The 24,465-nt window shown below is 39.6% G+C and overlaps 1 protein-coding gene across 5 annotated transcripts in view; it reads right to left on the bottom strand.

Annotated features, from left to right (window-relative positions):
- LOC103346750 (uncharacterized) overlaps positions 1-24,465 on the bottom strand; it is an 81,746-nt gene that overhangs the window by 38,844 nt on the left and 18,437 nt on the right. For 4 of the 5 annotated variants that reach the window (XM_070058428.1, XM_070058427.1, XM_070058431.1 and 1 more), the window contains exons 2-9: positions 23,019-23,173; positions 19,984-20,068; positions 9,727-9,836; positions 8,856-9,042; positions 6,154-6,304; positions 4,912-5,004; positions 1,789-1,976; positions 251-412 (exon numbers count right to left, since the gene is read on the bottom strand). In XM_070058428.1, coding sequence (XP_069914529.1) covers positions 251-412; positions 1,789-1,976; positions 4,912-5,004; positions 6,154-6,304; positions 8,856-9,042; positions 9,727-9,836; positions 19,984-20,068; positions 23,019-23,098 — 1,056 coding nt within the window. In that variant the 5' untranslated portion in view covers positions 23,099-23,173. Of the gene's footprint in view, positions 1-250; positions 413-1,788; positions 1,977-4,911; positions 5,005-6,153; positions 6,305-8,855; positions 9,043-9,726; positions 9,837-19,983; positions 20,069-23,018; positions 23,174-23,854; positions 24,074-24,465 lie in introns of all 5 variants that reach the window. The other variant, XM_070058429.1, reaches the window with a different exon arrangement.

The following is a 24,465-nucleotide window of genomic DNA, read 5'->3' as shown; positions in this document are numbered from 1 at the left end:
GAATAGTATTAACAATGCTACAGTATTTCCCATAGAGTGGGAAGGAGAGCGAAGTCTCTGAACTCAAAGCAAATGTAAACTATGAGGTTTTGAACAGCCTGGAGACTGTCTTCACTTAACGTGCAGTTTGTGTCATGTTTTTCAGAACCTGAATTCTTTATGCCTATTCATGGCTTGGGATAAACTTGGTGAAAATAATGCAACTCTGGGCTTCCATACCATGCATGGATGATGTCAGTACTTCCCCTACCTTCAAGACAGTTGCTACCACAATAGGGCATGCGTTTTCCCAGGCGACACACTCTCTGGAATTTAATTTCTCCTTTAGAGCTAGACGGTCTTTAAAGGTGGCACATTTGCTGAAGATGGCCTTTGTGGCAGGACCTTTTTGATCAATTATGAAAAGCATATCCTATGAGTAAAATGGAAGAAATGATATTATATGACATTTCATATCCATAAGCACAGAAAGCCAGTGTATCCTGTTACAGCATTGGTGAGGTTTCAGGTCTGCAGGCACATAATGACATCAACACTGAAAAATTTTATTTTGTTATATCTCTACATTTTGGAACACCAACCATTCATATTCATATCTGATATACCACAAAAAACAACTGAGGTATAGATCTTACAATATGGCTCTTTCTGGGAATTTTATACTTTACAATCCAAATTCTCTGCTAGAAAACTGCTATTGAATCATCCTCTTGTAAATTACCGTTCTGTGCTCAATCTTCTCAAATATCAGTGATTATCTCTAAGTGCAGCATCTTTGTGCTAACTGCATTTCCAAATTTGTTATCTTGCTGGTGACTATACACTTCATCTCTATCCTCCTATAGTTTCAATTCTCTTTTTAAACTAGGCTTACACCTGTCATCTTGCTGAAGCCTTCTTTGAATGCATTCCCTGCTCACCAATATTTCATTTGCTACTGCTCTATCTTCATGTCTAGCGCAGAAAAGGAATAAGCATCATAATAAGACGACCCAGGGCATTGTCCACTCATTTAATCAGTGACACTAGACAGAACAGAACACTAAAGCTTCCCTTTATTCATTTGGTGAGATGTGGATGATGACACATGTAGATGCCCCCTACACTTTTTGTGAAAGAGCTAAATCTAGTGCAATATATACCGAGTATCTAAACTGGTGAAGTTCCTTGAATACAGAGTAAAATTCTCTAGACTGCATGTTTAGCTGGCAGAGATAATGGACGCTCACAAAATGTTATCACTGGAAGTTTTAATATAATTCTCAGTTACACAGACCCAAATCCGTATATTTCATTTTACAGGATGTGTTAGGATGGAAAGATGGATACATACTGGAGGGTGAATTTTTGAGTTGAAGCACTTCAGAGGGAAAGAAATACATGTGAGATACGATAAGTTGTCCAAGTGAGTATCCTACACTAAGAGGAAATGAAAGAAGACTTCAGCTGAGCAGAGAGTTCAACTTCTGAAGAAACCAGCAAGAGAATGTGAAGGGGAAGTGGACTTAGACTCAGACATCCAGAGCACATTCTAATTTCTCTGCACAGGTGTGTGTGGTATTTGCTGATGCCAGTAATACAGAGTCTGTTTCTATCTGTTATCTTTGCCTCTTCATAGGTCAATAACTAAATCAGACTATTCGATGTGCAGTGTGGACAAAATTTGTCACACAAAGCCAGCAGCTCTCTCATGATTTCTCCATTTGAGGACACACATGAATGAGGAAATATTGCCTCACCAAGTACGCTCAACAACATTGGGCCATAGAACATTAAACTGAGACTTACCAAAATTGGCTTTGGCAGCTTGTCATTTTTGCACACATCTTGCAGGGGGGACCCAAATAGTGGTGCTTGCTGGGATATGGGCAGATCAGGTGCTGGTGCTGGTACCAACTTGTGGTTTCTGCCTAAGACATGCCGACATAGCCTCTTTTTAGTGGGATGCTGTTTTTGAGTAAGCTTTATGTGAGAATCTGTGGAAGAAGTGAGATGGTTAGATGCAGAGTTCCATTCATGGAACCTCATTTCTACCATTTCTAGATGACTGTACATTTCCTGAATTGGCTAGAAAAAAATGAGTCAGCTGTTGCATAGAAAGGTCTATATTCTGAAATTTGTTTCAAAACACACATTCGTGTGCTAAGAATGCATTCTCATTCCCCACCACTTAGGAATTAGTGAAATCTAGAACCTGAACAGACTTGGTTCAATTCACACTGTGGGAGTACTTCCTTGAGTGCCAACCACAGCCTGTTGTATCATATTAGGAAGTGCTTAGTATGCTGAGGTACAAATATCCTGATGTCAACTGTAATCAGTAGGCTCATGGGTCAGATATCTTTCCAAATATTCATAATCACATGCTTTCAAAGTAGGGTTTCTACGTCTTGAGGTTTCCTCCATCATTTTGAGTGACATGCATTGCCAAGTATCTCACATCAGAACTCTGTCATTTCTGACACAGCTTCACTCAAGAGGGCAGGCAGCATCAAGTCACAATCCTTAGTTGCGTGGGATGATCCTCCATTGCCTTTTCATTCTAATCCCTGGCCAAGTAAACCAAATCATTTTGACTAGTCAGCAACATCAGCAAAGTCAGTGCTGACCAACAGCTGCTTTTCAAAGCAAAAATAGCTGACATTAAAGTGTCTCCTATGCAGCTGTGCACACTTTCTCAATAAGTTGCATTAATTTTTCATCGTATGAACTCACTTACCAAGTACCTTCCATTTTCACCTGCATAGCTGAGATATAATCTGATTAACTAATGGGCAAGGTTTCTCTAGAAAAGTTTCATCACACTTCAGTTCATGGAGTACATTATCACTGCATATATGAGATCATAGTGGTGAGTCAGAGAAAACAAGATGACTCTATTGGGCAAGCAAATCAAAATTTGGTGATTTTCAAATTGCTCATCTTAGACGTGATTGATGCTACTTACATCTTTGGGGACTTGGTAATAGAATACTCAACAGGCTTCTTACTCTTGGCATCCTTGACGAAAGCAACTTTCTCTCTCATTCATTTGACCCAAGAGAGCCTACACCTAGTTCTCCTCCCCCAGTAGTACATTTCATTCCAGTTCTCCATCTCATTTAGTAGCCTCTGGGATAGATACACAGTCATAAAACAATGCCACCTCTACCTAGAACTCATACACCTACCATTTTCAAATGAAGAAGGAAGAAACCAAATACACAATTAAATTGTTAAATTCACCCAATTCTTGGATGTCAACTTTTGTCAATGTTTGCTTCAATTACACATGAACATATAGCTTGATTCATTTTACATAACTGGCGTCCCTACTCTTGGTCATGTATGAATAGTCAAGTTGTCAGTTGATTGCAGGCCAATGAGTAGCCCAGATGTGATCAGAGTGATCAGGTGAGCTTCTACACAAATACTAAAAGAAATAAGTAGTCAGAAAAATGTTTACAGGGGCATGTGTTATGTGGCAGTATGGTTAGTTGCCATGCAGTCATCTCATATTGTAATGCTGATTCAAGTCCTGGGTATTCTGTTCTTCATCCAGATTCCTGCTACTCCATCTGGGAAAGCAGCGAAGTGGGGCCCAAGTGCTCAAGCTACAGCAACACATTTGGGAAAACTACTTAAAGCTCCATTGTCTTAGCTTTGACCAGGCAGGCTGGCCATTGCTTCTATTTTAGGAATAAATCAATGGACGGAAGATCCCTTTCTTTGTCTCTTTCTCTTTTTCTCTGAAATGCTGCCTTTGAAATATGCCTTTTACAAGTGGTCACACACATGAGATAAATTACATAATCACTATTTCTTCCATAAGAATATTTACTATGATACCGTAAATCTCTCTCCCCCCACCCCGCCTCTGCCTCTGTAACTTTGCCTTTCAGATAAATGTCTTTTAAAAAATGCAACACTGGGAGCCAGTATACAGGTGCAATGTGCTGAGCCACTGCCTGTGATGCTGGCATCTCTTAAGAGTGACAGTTCATGCCCTGGCTTCTCCATTTCCACCTACCTCCCTGCTACTGGCCTTGGAAAACAGTGTAAGATGTTACAAGTGCTTGGGTCCCTGCCACCCATGTGAGAGACAAATGAAGGCCCTAGTTCCATCTTCTGCCTAGCCCTGTGCTGGCCACTGTGGCCATCTTGGGAGGTAGCCAGCAATTGGAATCTCTCCCCCTCCTGTAATTTTTTCAACATAAATATTTTAGAAGTTACAGCACCACAATAAATTCATATTTATGTTTTATAACATATGAATAGGATAATTTGAGGAACTAGGAAGGGAAAGACATCCAGTTGAAAAGACATAAGAGCAGTAGATTTTCTGCCAATATTGATGAAGTAATTAATATAAACTTTATTGTGAGGCAAGAGTAGAAGAATGGTGAATTCATTTATGCTTCATGGAAATTTGATGGAAACAATGCCACAAAAAGTCAACTCTGTGCAAATGGGTCACTCATCTCAAGAGAGGAACAGATGATGGAGAAGAAAAGCCAGCAACTACAGATTATACATGTAAATATGCAAGGAAAAATGAATCTTGCCCATACCCTATTTGAGGAGACTGACAAAGCAATATCCAGAGGCAATGGCATAGACATTTAAGAAGTTGTGGCTTTCACAATTTTACAGGGAAACTCATGTTCAAAGCAAAGGACGGAAAACACTATCAAAAATGGTATGTCTCGACATAATGTTCCTCATCATAATTTTTTTTGCCAGATATACATCTATTATGTGATAGAATGTGAGGATTTAATTTAATCTCAGAGAAAGCCTGCAAACATTTTAGATAAATAGTTTTCAGCAAAACAATAGAAGAAACAAAGGAAAAGCAGAGTCCATGCTTATATTGAAGGTTCTACTCTTTTATATCTTAGAAAATGGACATAGAGCTGGGTAGGTCCCTACCAGTTATGGGCTTGGCATCATCCTTCAGTTGTGCCTGTTTGTCCATTGATATAATTGGCATCAAACTAATTTCAAGACTTTGTTGCATTTCTTCTGTTGAAGGAAAAACAGGTTTTTTAGTACAAATACTCTCAGATAGCAGATGCATCTCAACTTCTAAAGAAATAGATATTCCTACTTATGTCCCAAAAACAATGTTATGGTCATTAGAACTGGAAAATGAAAAAAATAGGAAGGAACTCTTCATACGTGTGCCAAAATATCCACCCCTACAAAATGGGCAGTTGGCTCTCGGCTGTATTACCTTGCTTTGAATAGTATTAGTTTCTAGGCTCACAGAAACTTCTCCTAGCCCTATTCATGCTTTTGTAAAGTAAATTTATTTTTACAACCATTGCCCTATTTTGTGCTAAGGATATCCTAAAACGCAAATATTCCAGTTATTTCTATTTTGTGATACCAAACTGAGACTGACAGAGAATATTTGCCAAAGATAACATCATTGGTAAATGATGGCACAGGTTTTGGCGCTCTTTACATCAAACTGAGTGCTTTTTCCGAGATTGTATTCCTTTAGTAACTCCTTCAATGGGCACTACAAAACTCTGTTGCCTCAGGTCCTACAGAGTGTGAGGTGGAAGGCAATATTGAAAGTCCCTCAAGGGAGTTTTACACTAACACACTTATTAAATGTCTGACAACAATCTTGTGGAGAATGAAATACTGAAAGTATTACTTTAAATTGATGCCAAAGCAATTTTCCATTCTGTGTATGTATGCCTGGGATAAAGGGAGGATGCATTACTTTGAATTCCTTAGCACTGAAATAAAATGCTATTGTAATTCTGTGTTGCCACAAAAATCTGTGAGGTACCCTTACACATATGGGATCTGCTTAAATTTAGTTAAAACATGTTTCCGAAGTATTATCACATGATGTCTTTCATGCAGTTATAATTTGCATCAGGAACTATATTAGGTCAAAGAATTCATGGTATCTTCTCTTCATTCACAAGACAATAGGAAACCATTCCTGATCTGTTCTGGCTTTGGGACAGAGCAGACACAGCTAAGGGCTATGCACTCTTGTCCTTGGGATTGGCCCTGGGAACCAGGACAGACACTGTCTAAGTACCACCCACGATCTCTGGGAACCTTGTTGTTTATTTCTCACCACAGCCAGAGAAATATAACTGCGGACCTGCAGTGCTCTCACTGTGGTCACAATTACGGAGCTCTTACCAAAGCTGTGTTCATGCTTTGTGGTGTCAGAATTGAAGGGGCTCTTCCCAAAGCTGGTGGGAGAAATCAGGCTGCTCTCCATCTGGCATGCAACGATGTCATCGCTGTGTATGCAGAGGCAATTTTTGATAGGAGAATCAACAAGAGAAATCTGTGACATGAAAAAGAGGGAAAACAGGGTTGTCTTTTTTTTATTTTTTTTATTTTTATTTTTTATTTTTTGACAGGCAGAGTGGACAGTGAGAGAGAGAGACAGAGAGAAAGGTCTTCCTTTGCCGTTGGTTCACCCTCCAACAGCCGCCGCGGCCGGCGCGCTGCGGCCGGCGCACCGCGCTGATCCGATGGCAGGAGCCAGGTGCTTCTCCTGGTCTCCCATGGGGTGCAGGGCCCAAGCACCTGGGCCATCCTCCACTGCCCTCCTGGGCCACAGCAGAGAGCTGGACCGGAAGAGGGGCAACCAGGACAGAACCCGGCGCCCCGACTGGGACTAGAACCTGGTGTACCAGCGCCGCTAGGTGGAGGATTAGCCGGCGCCGGCCAACAGGGTTGTCTTTTAAATTTGGTATAGTTATAAATCATGTGATAAATAAATTTGGACATTACAGAAATATAAAAAAGCAGGATTTTTCAAAACTTGAATTGATAAAAAAAAGTGCTTCAGCTTTCCACATAAACAATGATAGCTGCAAGAATATTTTCTAACTCTTTTTTTTTTTTTGACAGGCAGAGTGGACAGTGAGAGAGAGAGAGAGAGAGAGAGAGAGAAAGAGAGAGACAGAGAGAAAGGTCTTCCTTTTCTGTTGGTTCATCCCCCAGTGGCCGCTGCGGCCAGCGCTGATCTGAAGCCAGGAGCCAGGTGCCTCTCCTGGTCTCCCATGTGGGTGCAGGGCCCAAGGACCTGGGCCATCCTCCACTGCACTCCTGGGCCACAGCAGAGAGCTGGACTGGAAGAGGAGCAACCGAGACAGAATCCGGTGCCCCAACCGGGACCAGAACCTGGTGTGCTGGCGCCGCAGGTGGAGGATTAGCCTATTGAGCCATGGCACCGGCCTCTAACTCATCTTAAAATACTTCTCATCAGAAGACTTAAAGACTGTGGCCTAGCTCAGTCAATAATCTTTAGATATCACTAAATTCATCAGTAAAGTTATAATTTTCAATTAACCTTTATGGGATGTTTTGGGTTAGGATGCACACTATCATCTAAGTTTTGTAAACCACCCAATAGACAAAGCCGTGTGAAGTGCACTTATCGAGTGAGGTGTCTTAAACGTGGGAAGCAGAGACTCTGGGCGAGTCCCTTGGAAAGAAAGGAACCAGCTGTGGGATAAAGTCTGCTAGTTTAGCTGCAGTTGCTAGCAGGATTGCTGTACCTCAACCCAGCCTTACATACCGGAGGATCTTGGGGAAGAGCTATGATTGATTTGGAATGCTGCAGTTCCACTAGAATGCTCTGGGAATTTCAGCTCATTTTCAGATTGCAGTAGCCAAAATGAAAGGATAGATGGGCATGAGTCTGAATGTGCCACAAATGGCAGAGGAAGTCACTGTGTGGAGCTATATCTAGCTCAAGCCAACCAGGAAGTCAATAGTGAACTCAGGAGATGGTCATTATCACCAGTACCACTGCTCAGCAGGGGAAATCCTGGTGTGGAAACCTTGTCCAATTTCCCACAACCCTCAATGATGGCAGCCAGAGTTGCACATTGGTTTGCCCAATTACGAAGACCAGATTCCAGGTTATATAACATGAGCTGCTTCTCTCTCTGTGGTTTAATCACATCAGTGAGTTTTCTCCTGGATTGGAAAGAAGTGTCCCAATATTATCAATTCTCTGCTTAGAACCCACATTTCCATAACTTCCAGAATAGAATAAATAACCTTGACACTCCAAAGTGGTTTTTTTGGTTTATTTATTTATTTTTTTTATTTTGACAGGCAGAGTGGACAGTGAGAGAGAGAGACAGAGAGAAAGGTCTTCCTTTGCCGTTGGTTCACCCTCCAATGGCCGCTGCGGCTGGCGCGCTGCGGCCGGCGCACCACGCTGATCCGAAGCCAGGAGCCAGGTGCTTCTCCTGGTCTCCCATGGGGTGCAGGGCCCAAGGACCTGGGCCATCCTCCACTGCACTCCCTGGCCACAGCAGAGAGCTGGCCTGGAAGAGAGGCAACCGGGACAGAATCCGGCGCTCTGACCGGGACTAGAACCCGGTATGCTGGCGCCGCAAGGCTGAGGATTAGCTTAGGGAGCTGCGGCACTAGCCAACACTCCAAAGTTTTATTAATTTTTTGCTCTATAATTTTGCCCATCAGAATTCATTTCCTGGGGGCCGGGGCTGTGGCGCAGAGGGTTAACAACCTAGTCTGAAGTGCTGGCATCCCACACAGGAGCTAGTTCTAGTCCTGGCTGCTCCTCTTCCAATCCAGCTCTCTGCTATCGCCTGGGGAAGCAGTAGAAGAAGTCCTTGGGCCCCTGTACCCATGTGGGAGACCAGGAAGAAGCTCCTGGTTTCAGATCAGCTCAGCACCAGCTATTGTGGCCATCTGGGGAGTGAACTAGCAGATGGAAGACCCCTCTCTTTGTCTCTACCTCTATCTGTAACTCTGCATTTCAAATAAATAATGAAAAAATAATTCATACCCTGAATTACATTTTCCAAAAGGCATTCTGCTCCTCAGAGTACAAAAATAAAGCATCCTATTACCTCCTGGTTCTCTTCCAGTGATGAGATTCTGGAAGTTGATGGCCAATGGGAAAGCATGCTTGGAACAACGCACAATGGTGAGTTCAAAGTTGTCTTTGGATGTAATGAGGAATGTTGAAAAATTTTGGGAAAGAACCCCAACATGTACCACAAAATATCACTGGCTTTTGGAAAGTGTCTTGAGAGTCTGTAGATAGAAAATACAATCTTAAAGCAAGACATTTGACAAGGAAACAGTAAGTACAGATAGACAACAGAATATTTTTAATTCCATTGACACAACCCAGTGCAAATACAGGGAAATACAACAATGTCTTACAAACATTGCCTGCAAATTTGTTGAAACCCCAACCATATATTCTAATTTTGGCAACTTCTCATATCTAAATTAACAGAAGTATACTACAAACACTTTTTGCATCCCTGAACATGCTCAACTACAAGCTCACTGAAATTAAATGACACTTTAATTGAATGGGAGAATAAGACAGGAATGCTGCCTCATGGCAAAAGCCTATTATCTAACAGACTCACCGCAGGCATTAATGCATGGAAAAATCAGTCACTGAATTCAATTCCTTAATCACATGTAGCCTTATCTGCTTAGGTAACTTTGTGACAATGTTAGTATTGATAATTGGGTAATTTGGTTTAATAGCATCTCTTTGACCCATGGATTTCCTCACTGATGACAGTGGTAATCCTGTATGTCCATTGAAACTGGCTACCATGTGTGTGACAAAATCAACAATTTCATGTTGGTTAATGCTTTACTGGATAAGGCTCCAACACAGAAGCTAATAGTTCTGTGAGAAAATGTTGGTTGTATATTCCAGACATGCCCAGAGTAGAGAAATTATCACATCGTCACCTTTGGATTGTAGTTATTTCTTTATCCTCATTTGCATCAGCAAGAACACCAAGCCCCTGATCCCAGAGACTGGTCACAAATATACTTTCTTTGTTAGCTTGCAGAAAAACCTTAAAAAGATGGAAAAATAAGCCACATTAACTTGTTGGCAAATACATATTGGAGAAATTACAAAGAAAACATTCTGCTGAAAGATTCTGTTTACTTTCACTTTCTTCACAGCTATACAAGCTGTCACCTACCTTGAAGGTGGGCCTTTAATTTTACAGTGATTCGCACATGCAGAAACGACTCTTCTGAATGAAATTAGAAGCTTAAAGTAGACTTTGGTGGGCAGTGTTGGGGATTGGGAACAAGGCTTGTCCTGTTGTATGGAACTTGTTTTTATGGGCATAGCAAACCTGTGCAAACTGATAGTCTGGTAATAATTTACCCCAAGTCAGAGTATTTCTTGAAAACAAATAAACATTTACAGTTTGCTTGATTATTTCAGAGTTATGCCTTTACTTCCTCCAAATCTTCAAAGAAATTATGTTTACCAGTGATAGAAAATAAAGAGAAGAATATTGCATGGTGATCCATGTTCCCAGAAAAGCAAAATTCAATCACCAATAACTTCATCAAGTCTAAATGCATGCACATGATCAAATATTCTCATCCACAATTAAAATTAAGGGAATACCAGACAATATTTACTCTATACACCTCCTATCCATGTGCTTACAGTTGGGGTATCTTGGGGAATTTTTAAGAACAATGCTTTTAAGCATTTGAAAGGTCCTGAATCAAATGAGCTAAAAACACAGGCATTCACATCCACATGGAATCTGGAGATGGGGCCTTCTGACTAACTACAGGTACTCTTGAGAGAAGCTCTTCACAATAACCAGTGCTTCTACTTTTATGCTATCTAAATATCCTGCTGTTCAACATAAGCAGAAGATTGAGGAATGTGTTCCTATCCTAATGGGCAACCTCATGCCATTCAGTATATTCCCTTATGTTGGAAATTTTGTGCATTTTTCCATTCATTTCATTTCATTTTCATTCATTGTAACTCAAATATTTGCTTACTATCGTAGACTTCTGTAACAGTTTTCAAAAGCTTAATGTGAATTTTATTTTGAAAACTGGGCTTTCATTAAGAAGACATGGTAAAAATCCAATACAATAGTATTGGGGGACTTAAATACTCCTCTCTCAGAAATGGACAGATCAACCAGACAGAAGATCAACAAGGAAACAGCAGATTTAATCAACACTATAGCCCAAATGTATCTAATACATATCTACAGAACTTTCAATCCTACATTTAAAGACTTTACATTCTTCTCAGCAGTGCATGGAACCTTCTCTAGGATTAACCACATAGTAGGCCATAAAGCAAGTCTCAGCAAATTGAAAAGAATTAGAATCATACCATGCAGCTTCTCAGACCACAGTGGAATGAAGGTGGAAATTAGCAACTCAGGAATCCCTAGAGAGTCAGGCACCAAACCCACTTAGGTTATCATGGACATATACTGAGACAATGAAATGTAGGATTCAAAACTGAGCTTTTCAGAAGTTTAGCATCCATTTGCAATGCTGTCGGTGAACAAGAAAATAGTTCCCTCCATCCCTCACACTCATAGGCTGCTTCATAAAAATAGGGACAATTTGCAGAAAATCACCTAATAGGGCTGAAGAGGATTTGAGATAGTATCTACTGAACTATCTGAACCACAAAAGGTAGAGTTTCAAATGAGACAATATGTAACTAAGAAATTGTAACAACATCAGAGAGATCCACAATGAGGTCTGGATCTGAGATCCTCTGAGAAAATAAAAAGCTTAAAGATGACAAATAAACAGCATGAGTGGACAGTCACAGGTCTTAGCAATTGCACTGAAACAAACTTAAAGGGAAATCAATTTTTTTTTAACTTTTATTTAACGAATATAGATTTCCACAGTACAGCTTATGGATTACATTGGCTCCCCCCCCCCAATGACTTCCCTCCCACCCGCAACCCTCCCCTTTCCCACTCTCTCTCCCCTTCCATTCTTATCAAGATTCATTTTCAATTATCTTTATATACAGAAGATCAATTTAGCATACATTAAGTAAAGATTTCAACAGTTTGCACCCACATAGAAACACAAAGTGAAAAATGCTGTTTGAGTACTCGTTATAGCATTAAATCACAATGTACAGCACATTAAGGACAGAGATCCTACATGAGGAGTAAGTGCACAGTGACTCCTGTTGTTGACTTTACAAATTGACACTCTTGTTTATGGCATCAGTAATCTCCCTATGCTTTTTTTTTTTTTTTTGACAGGCAGAGTGGACAGTGAGAGAGAGAGACAGAGAGAAAGGTCTTCCTTTGCCGTTGGTTCACCCTCCAATGGCCGCCGCGGCCAGCGCGCTGCGGCCGGTGCACCGCGCTGATCCGATGGCAGGAGCCAGGAGCCAGGTGCTTATCCTGGTCTCCCATGGGGTGCAGGGCCCAAGCACCTGGGCCATCCTCCACTGCACTCCCTGGCCACAGCAGAGGGCTGGCCTGGAAGAGGAGCAACAGGGACAGAATCCGGCGCCCCGACCGGGACTAGAACCCGGTGTGCCAGCGCCGCTAGGCGGAGGATTAGCCTAGTGAGCCGCGGCGCTGGCCCTCCCTATGCTCTTGTCATGAGTTGCCAAGGCTATGGAAGCCTTTTGAGTTCACCGACTCTTATCTTATTTAGACAAGGTCATAGTCAAAGTGGAAGTTCTCTCCTCCCTTCAGAGAAAGGAAGGGAAATCAATTTTAATATTTATTTTAGTGACACAAGGGCAATATGGCAGAATAGGAAGGGAGCACACTGATAGTCTGGGAAGAGACAGTTTAATAAAAGTGGAGATACTGCAGGTTCAAGGAAGAGTTGGGGAAGAAACAGCAGAGGAAACTCTTCTGGAAATAGTGATTCACAGTGGACCTGCATGGAGGGTGCAGGAGCCAACCCCAGAATCTATGCACCAGCACTGGAATGTGAAGTGAGCCGAACCTCAGTAGCCCGAGACACCAGAGGGAAAGCAGAAGGAGGAGCCTAGAGGGAACGAAGCTTGAAGCCCTGTGGGGGAAAGTTCACCAGGCTAACTAGAGGAGAGAGGAAATAAAAAAAGGGACCGATACGGACACGAGTCTCTCTCTCTCTGCTCACTTCTCAAAGGCGAGCAAGACAAAGAGCAGGTGCCATTTTGGACATACATAAAAGCTGTGTGACCTCAGGGCTGTGCCTGCCCTCGTTCAAGCAGGAAAACCTGACCCTGGGGGTGGTGAAATAACAGGAGGTTAGAACCTAGTGAATGTGTGGAGCTAATGAACTGAGACTGTGAAAAAAGAGACGGTAGGCGAGAACACTCACAGAGTTCACGTGAGTACTCTCCAGAGACGCTACAATTCGGTAACCTTGGCAAACCTGTGAGAGACAGCAGGGGAATTTGAGCCCACACTGAGGGCAGAACAGATTCTTTGTGTGGTCCTTGGGAAAGAGCAGGCAAATGTTATACCTACAGGAGCCAGAGTACGGAAGCTGTGTGGGATTACTTCTCTTCTGAATCAGAGAGAGAGAGAGAGAGAGAGAGAGAGAGAGAGAGAGAGAGAGAGATTTACCATGACTAACCTGGGTGTGTCACCTTTGGCACACCCTTAACCCTGAAGAACCAGAGCTCTCTGGCAACACCCATCTCAAGCCTCTAAGGCTCCATCAAAAGCAGACAGTCCACGTAATACAGTCATAGTATAACAACAACAAAAAAAACACCACCGCGAGGGAAGAAGAATCCAAAGAATATCTCCACAACGCCAAGCGACAAACACAGAAACTGAGGAAACAAGAACAAGGAAGACATTATGACGCCCACAAATGAACAAGACACCCCAAGCCAAGATTATGAAGATGATGAGATAGAAGAAATGCAAGAAACGGATTTCAAAAAATTTATGAAAAGAATATTTGATCAGCCCTTGCCCTGACTGTTGATGAACAACTTAATACGTTATCCCTCTTAGTATTTTTTTCGTTTGTTCTATTAATACTTTTAGTTGAATACTATAATCAATACACAGTTATTCTTAAGTGTTGAAACTTAACTGAAAAGTGATCGCTGTTAAATATAAGAGTGGGAATAAGAGAGGGAAGAGATGTGCAATTCAGGACATGCTCAAGATGACTTACCTCAAACAGTAGAGTTAGAAACATACCAGGGGATTCCAATTCAATCACATCAAGGTGGCATGTACCAATGCCATCTCACTAGTCCAAGTGATCAATTTCCGTTCAAATTGATCATAATGATAGGACTAAGAGCCAAAGGGAGCACATAAACAAGACCAGTGTCTGCAAATACTAACTGACAGAATAAAAAAGGGAGAGAATGATCCAACATGGGAAGTGAGATACCCAGCAGACTCATAGATGGCAGTGTACTAAACAGCACTCTGGCCTCAGAATCAGCCCTTAAGGCACGCAGATCTGGCTGAAAAGCCCATGAGAGTATTTCAGGCATGGAAAGCCAAAACACTCTGGCAAAACAAACAAACAAAAAAAACACCTCAATGAAAGATCTCCGCGAGTGAGATCCCAGTGGAAAGAACAGGTCATCAAAGAAGGAGGTACCTTTCTCTGAAGGCAGGAGAGAACTTCCACTTTGACTACGACCTTGTCTAAATATGATTAGAGTCACTGAACTCAAAAGGCTTCCATAGCCTTGGCAACTCATGACAAGAGCCTAGGGTGATTACTGATGCCATAAACAAGAGTGTCAAATTGTTAAGTCAACAACAGGAGTCACTGTGCACTTACTCCTCATGTAGGATCTCTGTCCTTAATGTGCTGTATATTGTGATTTAATGCTATAATGAGTACTCAAACAGCATTTTTCACTTTGTGTTTCTGTGTGGGTGCAAACTGTTGAAATCTTTACTTAATATGTACTAAACTGATCTTCTGTCTATAAAGAGAATTGAAAATGAATCTTGATAAGAATGGAAGGGGGGAGGGAGCGGGAAAGGGGAGGGTTGCGGGTGGGAGGGAAGTTATGGGGGGGGGGGAAGCCATTGTAATCCATAAGCTGTACTGTGGAAATTTATATTCATTAAATAAAAGTTAAAAAAAGAATACTTGATCAGCCCTTGTCCTGACTGTTGATGTACAATTGAATACTTTATCTCTTTTAGTACTTTTTTTGTTCTACTTAATACTATTGGTAGAACTCTGTTAACACACAATTATTCTTAAGTGTTGAAACTTAACTGAAAAGTGATCTCTATTAAATATGAGTGGGAATAAGAGAGAGAGAAGATTTACAATTTGGGACATGCTCAAGCTGACTTGCCCCAAATGGTGGAGTTAGAAATGTGCCAGAGGATTCCAATTCAATCCCATCAAGGTGGCATGTACCAATGCCATCTCACTAGTCCCAGTGATCAATTTCTGTTCACAATTGATCATACTGATAGGACTAAGAATCAGAGAGATCACACAAAGAAGACTAGTGTCTGCAAATACTAACTGACAGAATAAAAATGGGAGAGAACGACCCAACATGGGAAGCGGGATACACAGCAGACTCATAGAATGGCAGATGTCCTAAACAGCACTCTGGCCTCGGAATCAGCCCTTAAAGCATTCGGATCTGGCTGAAGAACCCATGAGAATATTTCAGGCATGGAAAGCCAAGACACTCTGGCAAAAAAACAAACACACACCTAAATGAAAGATCTCTGCGAATGAGATCCCAGTGGAAAGAACAGGTCATCAAAGAAGGAGGTACCTTTCTCTGAAGGGAGGAGAGAACCTCCACTTTGACTATGACCTTGTCAAAATATGATCAGAGTCAGCGAACTCAAAAGGCTTCATAGCCTTGGCAACTCATGACAAGAGCCTAGGGTGATTACTTACACCATATACATTGTTAAGTCAACAACAGGAGTACTATGCACTTACTCCTCATGTAGGATCTCTGTCCTTAATGTGTTGTCCAATGTGAATTAGTGCCATAACTAGTACTGAAACAGTATTTTACACTTTATGTTCTGTGGGGGTGCAAACGGATGAAATCTTCACTTAATCTATGCTAAATTGATCTTCTGTATATAAAATTGAAAATGAATCTTGATGTGAATGGAATGGGAGAGGGAGAGCGAGAGATGGGAGGGTTGCGGGTGGGAGAGATGTTATGGGGGGGAGCCATTGTAATACATAAACTGTACTTTGGAAATTTATATTTACTAAATAAAAGTTAAAAAAATCAAAAAATATTTATTTTCATTTAATTGAAAGATAGAAATACAGGGAGAGGGAGAGAAAAAGAGATCTACCATCCATTGGTTCATTCCCAGTATGGCCAGGCTGAAGCCAGGAACTGTAAGCTTCTTCCGGGTCTCCAGCACAGGTGCAGTGGCCCAAGCGTTTGGGCCATCTGCTGCTGCTTTCACAGAGGCATTAGGTAGGAAGCTGGATGAGAAGTGGAGCATCTGGGGCTCAAACTGGCACCCATATGGGATGCCAGTATTGAAAGAAGGGGTCCAACTTGTATGCCCCCCCTTAGAGTAATCCTGTTTTAATTCATTACTTTCATTTGCATTGAATTTTTATCATGATCTAACTGCTTGACTTAGCAAATGTTCTCGAAATCTGTTAGTTAAATTTTTCTGAAAGAAGATGCTCTAAATTTTTAAATTTCACATTTTGTTACTTGTAGTCCTGGGTATTGTGAAAGTGCCTCCGCAACCAACAGTAATACTTAAGTCACCCAAATCAGGAATATCAGGGGTACTTAACATAAAATATCTTGGAAGGTACAAACACTAGGTTTTAGTTTTAGCTTTCATTGGAAGATTTCCTTGTTTTATCAGATATCAGAAAGTCCTTCCACAGAATTTTAAAATCCTCCTATAAATTAAAAAAAAGAATCACTCTTAAAATGTTAATAATTGTTTTCTAATTTCTGTGGTTTTGTATTACATGTTTTCAAGACATTCAGGTAGTATGAAATTTAAAAAGAATTATTAAGGATACATTCATTTCTTCCTGATCCTGTTTTCCTTCTGGACAAACACATAAATTCAAGCAGAGTCAGCTTTTTGCTAGTAAACAGCATTTTAAAGGTAAATCAGGCAATAGTTAGTGAAAGTGTAACTGTGAGATGATGTTGACAAACGAAGACCCAGGAAAATGTGACTAGTTCTGGAGTTTAGAAACAATTAGGAGACAATAGAGATGCTCAAGTTATGGCGTAGCTGCAGTTATTATTATGCTGCCCTTTGAAATAAGGAAATATGCTAGAAATAGAAAATCTGACAACAGAAATAGAAAAAACTTTTAAAATGAAATTTTTAAATCTGAATATATGAAAGAAAAATTTAGTGGTTCAGCTTAAAGGCATGACTGATGTGATAAATGGAATAGTCAGCGACTCTGCAAATAAATCAAGAAACTGTATCCTGTCTAAAGAAGCAAACAAATCCAGAATAGTAACACAGCCTTGAGGAAATATATAAAACCTAAAAGGTGTAATATCTATGAAACTGGAATTCCAGAATGACAGAAAAGAAAACGGGGAAGGAAAAGTTTGAGTAACATATTTTCAATTTACTTAATAACAAGAGCTGAAATTTTTCAAAGTGTGTCAAAAACAAAGGCTTACAGATAGAAGTTCAAAACATTTCAAATAGAATAGACTCCAAGAAAAGCACATATTTACTCAAGTTCTTGAAAGTTAAACATGAAAAAAATCTCAAAAGCAGTGGAGAAAAAAGCAAAAACCACAGAGGTAGATGATACTGATACCCATTAGGAAGTGAGTGGAATCGGAAGTGAGTGGAATGTCTTTACTGTGCTGAATGGAAATATTTCCTTATTTGAGCAAAAATATCTTTCTGAAGTAAAATTGAAATACAGGCTTTTCAATTTATTGGTATGAGAATTTAATGAAAAGAAATGGCAAGCTAAGTTTCAGTAAGTTGAAATACCACAGCATCAGAAGGAAACTGATTTTCAGAAATGAAGGAAAGCATTATTTATTTTACATAAGTTATTTATATATCAATTTGAATTTTAAAATGTTCAAGATGATTTTTCTTCAAAATTTCATAATATAACCACTTGCCACAACTGACTGGAAAGCAGGCAGACAGAAAATGTACTCCCATTCAGGAAAACTTTATGCTTATCTCCTTCAAGCAATGCATCTGGCAGTTGAAAACAGGTTGGAAAAGGCATCTATTTGCTATTTGCTACAAAATAATTTTAACACCACTTTTACCTCTCACAACACCATCCTGTGTGACCTGGGACTGTGGTAAAGAACAAAGTAGCACAAAGTATCTGAAATATCATGGCCATGCTTATGAACGTCTTAGCTGCTACACTGCACTTTCAGAAAGCAGTTTACACAATCAAAGCTATTCTAAAATAACAGCATAGAAACAAGGACGTAGACAGACACAGATATGGATCTCCCCAAAGCATCATCCCTCCCAGTTCAGTTCCTAGCATTCCATAGAAAGAAAGACTCTGCCTGAGTCTTCTGTATCTGCTATAACAGCTCAATGTAAAACCTGACCCTGGAGAAGATACTGTCTCAGAAAGTGGGCATCCATGGGCAAACCAGCAGAAGTGGAACATGAAGTGTAGATTACAACATAATCCCAATGTTCAGTGTACATATGAGAAAGAAATGGTTCCTACGCAAGAAAATACCCTGATTTTTGGAAATATGCACTTATTTTGCTTTGGGAACATATAATTTTCATTATAGTCAAAGGCTTACTGACTTCTTTAAATAAAGAGTTCAATAAACAAAAATACGAAGGCCATAGTCCAGCAGGAAAACAGAAACATTAATTAAAGGAAAAGATATTTAACTTCATGCATACAATTTTAAAATATATCCCAAATCATTAAAACTAAAGAAATATATGGCTCCTCTCTGTTTGATAAGTGTTTAAAATAAATTTCACAAAAATATTACATTTGCAGCATTTGAGATAAAGGGTGCCATGGGACTGGAATCGTGGTGTAGCAGGAAAAGCTTTTGCCTGACACACTGTCATCACATATAGACAATCGTCCATGTCCCTGCTGCTCCACTTGCAATCCAGCTCCCTGCTCTTGGCATGCGAAAAGCAGCAGATGATATCCCAAGTGTCTGGGCCCCTGCCACCCATGTGAAGACCAGGATAAAATTTATGGCTCCTGGCTCCTGGCTTTGGCCTGGCCCAGCTCTGGCTTTTGCAGCCATCTGGGGTGTAAGCCAGCAGATAGAAGTTCTCTCTCTGTAAATATGACCTTCAAAAATAAATTATTTTTAAAAAGACAAAAGTTGACAGCATAGGTAGTTGGCTTTTGAAACTAGGCTTATGCATACACCTATATAGACAGAGTAACAGAGAAAATAACCATTAAGGCCAATGGGGGATAACGACACCAAGCTTGCAAATCTTGGCAAAGTGTATATGGTATATAGTATTCATTATACTAATTTTTACTTTTATAGATGTTCACAATTGTCTTCAAATAAAAATAATTGTAAAAAGCCATTGAAACTGGAATTAGTAAAAACACTCTAAAAGTAATGTCAATTGAGTGGACACATTAAATTTGTTAAAAATACTAGCTTGTAAAAACCACTTAATTAAAAAAATCACTGTATTTTATGGCCATTTCACAAAATGAAGCCATTCTAATCTTAAGCATTACAGTTAACATGGGTTCCTCTTGCTTTGCATTGCTGAGTGTTTTCTTTTTGTATATAAAACTGAACACATGCATGTGAAAATGCATTTCCACATTGTATTTCCTAAACCTTGGCTTTCTTTCTCTTTCTGTTATGTTTTTCCCTCACTCCCTATATCTGCATTTATCTGTGTCTCTGTCTCTATCGCCCTTTATCCTGTCCAAATCAGGAAATTAAGTTTAGTTTTGATTTCTTTTTTTGGCAATAAAATAACAAAAACTTTTTTATTTTTAATTAACAATAATTATTTGTATTTTAGGGTATAGTGTGAAATTGCAATACAAGTGTATTTTTAAAGACATTGTAAAAAGAAATTAAACAATAGGTATAGTTTGGTGCAAAAATTTTGAAATCCATGCACAATTTTTTATAATTTGAATTTTCATGAACCTTAAAAAATTTATAAAAGGTATACAAATTTCATGCATTTCATATATACAGATTTAGAAACATAGTGATTCTTCCCACCATAGCCTACTTCTAAAAACACTTACTGTGGTACTGTTGTTGATGTCCACAGCAAAAACATGGAGAAGAATGCCTTTGGGCTGATCTTCCTCTTGGGCTCGACTGATGAACCTAATCAATTCAATAATTCAAAATAGATAACTAATATTTCAAATCAATCCATGCTGCTAATATTCTCAATGCACATCATATAGATGGATTTAGCAAGATCAAAACATGAGTTGGAAAGATTTGCAAGAAATCAAAGCATGGCCCAGAAAAAGTAACTGGCTCCATGATGAGCTGTTTGGGTAGCAGGTGCACTCCATAAAATACTCTTCCTTAGACTGGAGGGCCTGGCACCTTCTCAGGTATGGATGTGGCAGTTTCTTTGATATTCCACAGAGTGACCTACAGTTATAAGGATTTAATACATGTTGAGAATACTGCTATCTCCAACCCATAGGTTGGAGAGAAGGAAAAGATGAGAGTGGCATCTATGGCTCCAAAATGATAAACAAAACTTGTGTATAAATTTGGGGACTTTACTTTTTATTTTTCAGGTCTATTATTTTTAGCTGCTTTTTAAACATTTTATTGAAAAATATGATACATATCAAGAAATGCACATAACTGTACAGATAACCAAGGTTTTTGTCCTCTGAGCACACTCATAACCAATACTCAAATTAAGAACAGAATACTACTAGTACTAAGAGAGTCCTCACTACTCAGGTGGGAATCTTATTTATAGAAGCTTTAGGGTGAAATCAGTAAGCATATATATGAAGATGGTTTTAGCTATTGTAAGCCTCAGTTTCCACAAGTGAAAAGGTGTTAAGTTGAACCACAGGGGACATTTAAGCTTGACATTCTATTCAAAAGTAAAAAGTATTATAATTTACTTTAAATTGTATTGAAGATTATTGACATTTGGATAAACATGTTGGACCAGAGACAAGAATAACCCTTGTAAATGATAGCCATATTTACTTCTTCATACAGATTCAGAGTTATAATATGTTCAATGAGTTTTTAGAAATTATAATTTTTATTAATATGATCATCTGATGCAAATCAGTTCATACTAATGACTAATAGTCTCTCGTCTATATAACTGCCACATTTAATATCCAAACTGAAGAGGTTTCAAGGTTCAGTCATTGAAGTACTTATCACTTAACTGCTTTCACAAAATGTGCAATAAACACACAAAGCTGACCATTTATGATGCTTGTTGCATTCAAAATGTTGTGCAACAACCACATTGTCTTGCTCCAGAATCTTCAGTATCCCACAAGCAAACCCTGGGTGCCTGGAGCAGCCACTCCCCATTCTCTCCTCTCACCAGACCCTCTATAAGCTGCTCATCAGTTAATAGACATTCGATTACTAGCTATTTATGGATATTGTAAAGAATGCTGCTAGGATTATTTGTGCACAAAGTTGAGTGTGAGTTTATATTTTCATTGTTTTGGGGCCTATCCCAAAGAGTGCCATGCCTGACTCATATGGACCTCCTATGGCTAATTCATGCAAGAAAACAAGCTTTGCTGCCATGGCTGCCACATGTTCCATTTCTACCTGCAAACCTTTCTCCACTCCCCACTTCCATGGCTTCTCAAGACCTGGTTCATCAGGAGAGTGGAACCTTCATTGTCCTCAACTTGCATAGGATAAAGGTCAGATTCTAATTACTCCTTCCACTCTTCACAAGAGTGATGAATTTGCAAAGCAAATGCACTAGATGCTGGGCATTGTTGTAACTGCCTTGGATGTGTTCACAAGATAACAGGTTAACGTGGTGCTCACACTTCCTCCTCAGTAAAAATATGGGTCTTACCAATTCTCTCATCAAAGTCTCTATATATTCCCAAAGAAAACTATTTTCTTTCCCTTGCAAAATAGTGAAGAAGTTAAGAAATGGGACTTGAAAACTTTTAGAGAAATCTCTTATGGAAAAGAGACAGGGAGAGTATGCTGCAGGAATGCGTTTCTACCCAATAAACATTGTATTTCTTTCAGCCAACAGTTGCATTAGAGAATAATTTCGTGAAAATTTTACTCGTCTCAATTTTAAAATAACCTGGGACAGTTTGCTAGAGTAGGATGAGAACTAGAGGAAAGTAGAGTGCTGAATCAGAATGTGCAAAGCATGTGTGAGACTCGGTGTGTGGTTGCTCAGAGCAGGGGTAGTGTTGCATGTTCCCTGTGAACACAAGAAGGCCAGCTCAGGTTGTTCAGGATAGAGATCCCCATTCCCTTTCTCATGCCAGACCCAAATGGGTATTGGTAAACTAACTCACATATGATGACTCAAACCTTTGATATGGATACTTACTTCTCTTCAGACAAAAATACAATAATCTGCGACACAACAATTCTCACAACCCATGGTTTGTTTGATCCAGAATCTTCAATATCCCACAAGCAAACCCTGGGTGCCTGAAGCAGCCACTCCCCATTCTCTCCTCTCACCAGATCCAGTATAATTTAATTGATAAAATTCAATACTAGTTCTTTAGCAAGCTGAATTGGTAGTACAACAGAAATTTTTCCAAATTAAGTGGATTATTTAATAATATCTGATGAAGAAAGATCTATTGTCATAGTTAGCAAAAGAGAAAATACCCAGACCTTTAGGGTGGAAAATATTGGAAAGAGGCCCTAGAGCTTTGCTCTCTCAATCTTTTTCCCATGGTCCCTTAATACATACTCCCCAAATAGCCCATATAGTTCCCTTGGAAACCCTCTGCTGAAAAACAAGTGAAGTTACCCCTGAAGTGCTAGCTATTAGACTAGCCCTCTGTATGTACTGGCTCACAAAACCTTTTGAAAGAAGTACAAGGCATTTTACAAGTGCCTTTATTGGAGACCAAAATGTGAATTATTAGCATATTACATGATCAGTTTCAATGTCTTCCCCTTCCAGAAAGTTCGGGGAGATACTTAGCGACATTTTCTCTCTGTCATAGAAAATATAAGTTGACTGTGTCCTTCCATGGCTAATCTATGTAAACACACCTAAATAAAAGGTTTCCAGGTTTAAAAAAATCACACAAAACTGAGTTGTATTACTCACTGGAAGGTGGCCATGAGTTTCATCCTAGGCCCATCCAAGAGAAGCAATATTTTGGCATAGGTGTTAATCCTTTCCTCCATTTAGTTCACTATATTGTCAGTTAACTCAGGTTGTTTGATGAAATTTGATGGTTAGTATTAAGGTTGTTCTTATTCCTAGAAAGATAAACAAGCAATACTCAATATTAGTTTGTTTCTGAAATATGATGGGAGCAGCTATGCTCCCGAGAATATCCCTGTTATACCTGCTACAGGGTCAAGCACAAAACATTCACATCTATTACCCCTCAGTGCATAGGATAGAAAATAAGATGAAATTTTACAAGGTGTATCCTGAGCACAGCTTGCCCAAGGAGGGTCTTGGACACATATGATCAAAGGGAACCAATAGCTGTAGATTGACTGGTCTCCTTCTCATTGTTGACTATGTGGTATGAACCACATTCTGTATTTTAAAGATAGTACTTTTTAGAGAACCGCACATTCATTTATTGTCTGTATCTTACTTCAAAAGTATTTGAGGAAAAAATAGAAAAAAAGAAAAATTTTAAAGATGTTTTTGAGGTCTGAATAAAAAAAGTACATGGCTTTTCATCAATTTTTTTTCTTAAGAAAGCAGACTAAGCATATATAACCTTGGATTAGAGGAAGTGAAAACACATGGAATCATAGTTTTTATAAGATTGTCTAAGGCATTGGTTATTTCAAATTTCCCTTAAGATTTGAATCAGATATTTTTCCTGTAGATTCTGGCTAAAACTGAAATACTGTACCTTACAGGCCAAACACAACTTAGAAAAAAAACACAGACTCCAGCCTGAGTTGAGGGGGTCTTACACATTAATGAAGAGCAAAATTCCCATTTGACACAGACAGGATGAATAATGTCTTCAGGAACACTGCTGTCTGGTAGGTGGTGAGCAAACAAACAAACCAAGTACTTCAACCATGAATAACTGAATTCAGGCACAGATTGAGAGCTCAGAGGTAGATGTTGGCCTGGAGTCTTCAATAAGGCATGCAGCCTGCCAACCCCTTGACAAGGCTTAGGGGATTCTAAGCAGAAAATCAGAAAAAGCCTTGTTAAACATATAAGATACAGGACTGTAACAAGGAATTCCTGTGACTTTAAGCCACTAAGTTTCTGGTAATTGCAGCCGCACAAAAAAAATCACTTGAGGATCATGGTAGAGCATAGGCTAGATTGTGTTGAATACCCTGTTAGAGAACTGTTGGCATCAAGGATACTGCTAGTGAGGGTTCAGAAGTTACTGAGAGGCACTAAAGGAAAAAAATTTAAAAAATAAAAAAAAATAACCAATTTCACTTACAGAATATGTTAGGTCATTATGAACTTCTGGGAAAAAGAAGAGACTTGTTCTTGTAAACCAGACAAAGGGAAACACTTATTAGAAAATAGAAACTCTGGGACTGCTGATGCGGCATAG

The sequence above is a fragment of the Oryctolagus cuniculus genome, chromosome 16 (assembly GCF_964237555.1).
Source record: "Oryctolagus cuniculus chromosome 16, mOryCun1.1, whole genome shotgun sequence".
Classification (NCBI taxonomy): domain Eukaryota; kingdom Metazoa; phylum Chordata; class Mammalia; order Lagomorpha; family Leporidae; genus Oryctolagus; species Oryctolagus cuniculus.
The sequence above is the reverse complement of the archived record's forward strand: the minus strand, read 5'-3'. Positions and strand labels throughout refer to the sequence as shown.